This window comes from Habropoda laboriosa, unplaced genomic scaffold, assembly GCF_001263275.1.
Source record: "Habropoda laboriosa isolate 0110345459 unplaced genomic scaffold, ASM126327v1 scaffold134, whole genome shotgun sequence".
NCBI lineage: Eukaryota > Metazoa > Arthropoda > Insecta > Hymenoptera > Apidae > Habropoda > Habropoda laboriosa.
Window position 1 is genome coordinate 1834922 of NW_017100266.1, and position 2406 is coordinate 1837327.

Sequence of the window (2406 nt, forward strand, 5' to 3'; positions counted from 1 at the left end):
ATAATTTCTTCTATTATTACCCTATTTGCAAGCAAAATAAAGTTGAGAAAAATATTCCTTCGAATAATTATGAAAAAATAGGAAAAAGTTAATTTGTTCAATTACTACCCCATTTATATACAGAATAAAATTAAACAAAGTATTTCTACAGTTACTACTCTACTCTTCAGTATCTGTATTACCATGATAGGATCAATCAGCTTCGCGAGGATCTTCAACTTCCACCACTGTCAGAGCTCGAAGATCGACAAGTTAAGTTTGCAAAAGGTTTGCGGACCTTTTATACCCGGTTGATTTTCAAGAGGTGGATACGGAACTGGGTCAGAGGTCTGGCGACACACGTCGATATAGCCCCTATAATTGAAACGAGGAATTCCCGTTTGGTTGTGTGTCACATGCTCGTTAATTCTCATATATGTTCTTTCTTTTGTCGAGTCCTGGCAACCTGGCCACGTTCCTATGGAAGTCATTTTACCATATAATAGAGGTCTCCATTAGGAATTTGGTGAAAAATCGATCATTTCCCTTGTTTTCTTTTTTAAAAAAATGCTTGAAATATTTTTACCATATTTTTCTGAAAAGAAAATCGCTTTTAATGTATTATAGGTTATGTAGTGAATAGATTCATTTAGTATGGACACCATGACGCCATCTTTGTTCTTAACGGCGGAGAAAGAAATACTGTATTAGGTTAGAATGATACTGTTACGCAAATTCCAAACAATAAACAATAATCACAAGGTCCTTGACACGCTTCAGGCGTGCACGTGCTGAATAACAATCGACCAGTCGAAAGTTAGATTAGCTTAATTTCGAATTCGCCACACGGTAGATCGTTCTGATCACGAGGAACGGCAAAACGAGTGCAAAGATTAAAAAGAGGAAAATTATGACAAAAGTACGGATGAATCAGAATACGATTAATATTAATACCTAATTGTCATGATTCATTGCTTAGATTGACGTAGTAGAAGATCAATTATAGTTTTTTCCAAGCAGGAAAAATGAGACGCTTCATTTCCATTGTTAAATGTCTTTTAATTATGTTACGTTCACTTTGTAATAATTTCAACTATAAAGATACGTTAAAAAAAAGTGGTTAACCAGCTAAAAAGTAGTATTGCTATTAAAAGTTGTATTGTTGGTATTTAATTATATCTCTCTTGCAAGTCCGTCGACCTGCTAACCTCCATTGTTGAGGTGGACACAGATTGGCAGTCGGTTTCGTCGTCTATGTTCTCCGTTTTTCTAGTAGAAAAATTGATCACTCTGAAAGAATTGAGATTACAATGGATTTTTTTCGTCTGGAGAATTTTTCATATTTTTTTTTTCTTAGATAAGACAACTTTTTATACTGACAGAATTAAGAGTAACACGGTGACCTGAGTGGAGAAGGTTAGCCAATAGATAGAGCTGGGCGCTGTGTTTATGGTCGCGTTGTATAGTTGAGAGTACAGGATGCCGCTGAACAAAGGCACTGCGTTATCACAAACCGATAACATAGCGAACACTTTACCTGTAAATTATTTTATTATTTTTCTTTTTTTTAAGAATTTTCGTTGCAAAATTGTATCATAGAATTATTAGAGAATTCGGAAAACATTAGCGTTCAATATTGCATAAAATTTTCAGGATACGAAAATATTCATAACATGAATGTTTTCCTGTATTGATCCTTTGAAGAGGTATTTGGGTTAAGTACCTCGTTCTTCCACAGAAACGAGTTTCGAGGTCATCGACCTCAACACTGGCGCCACTATGGGTCCCAGTGCAGCCACAGCAGCACCTATAACCAAAAAAAAAAAAAAAAAAATACATCTTTACACTAACTGGTTAAAAAGAAAATTATTTAATTAATTCTACTGATAAGTGAGTGAGGATTAATTACCAACGTAGAATAATTCCGGTATTTCGGCCATAATGAATATCACTCTTCCAGAGGCGTGTGCTATGGCGCCAATAGCCACCATTATAGTATCCTTGATCCCCATTAGCTTGCTCATTACTGGCACGCCAATTAGCATTGCTAAAATCAGAGAAAGAGTTTTGTTAAGTTTCTTAAAAGTTTCTTCTTTCATTGAAATTACAGAAGGAATATAGACTGCTGAGAGGCTTGTTTGATTTAGAATAAGTTGTGACGGCGATGGTGATCTTTGAGTTAGGTTACAGTCGTCTGAAGGTTTAGTTGAGAGCCTCTAATCATTTTTGAGATTTTCCAATTTTTGTGGGCTTTTCAGTTCTGCTAGATGCAGTTAAAATTTTCAGAAAAAGATAATCACCGGTGTATTTAGGCAAAGCTACAGTCGTAGCTTTAATCGAAGAATTTCGCGATTTTCTACTTTCTCAGATATTCCAATTTTCAGTTCTAACGAAAGTTTGCCCTAAGAAGATCATATATCCACCCTA

At 35.3% G+C, this 2406-nt stretch overlaps 1 protein-coding gene across 3 annotated transcripts in view; it reads right to left on the reverse strand.

Annotated features, from left to right (window-relative positions):
- Positions 1-1141: 1141 nt before the first annotated feature.
- The window catches only part of LOC108573240 (proton-coupled folate transporter), an 18262-nt gene continuing 16997 nt past the window's right edge, over positions 1142-2406 (reverse strand). For all 3 annotated transcript variants that reach the window (XM_017935631.1, XM_017935630.1, XM_017935629.1), the window contains exons 6-9: positions 1889-2026; positions 1703-1786; positions 1360-1516; positions 1142-1269 (exon numbers count right to left, since the gene is read on the reverse strand). In XM_017935631.1, coding sequence (XP_017791120.1) covers positions 1149-1269; positions 1360-1516; positions 1703-1786; positions 1889-2026 — 500 coding nt within the window. In that variant the 3' untranslated portion in view covers positions 1142-1148. The remainder of the gene's footprint in view (positions 1270-1359; positions 1517-1702; positions 1787-1888; positions 2027-2406) is intronic.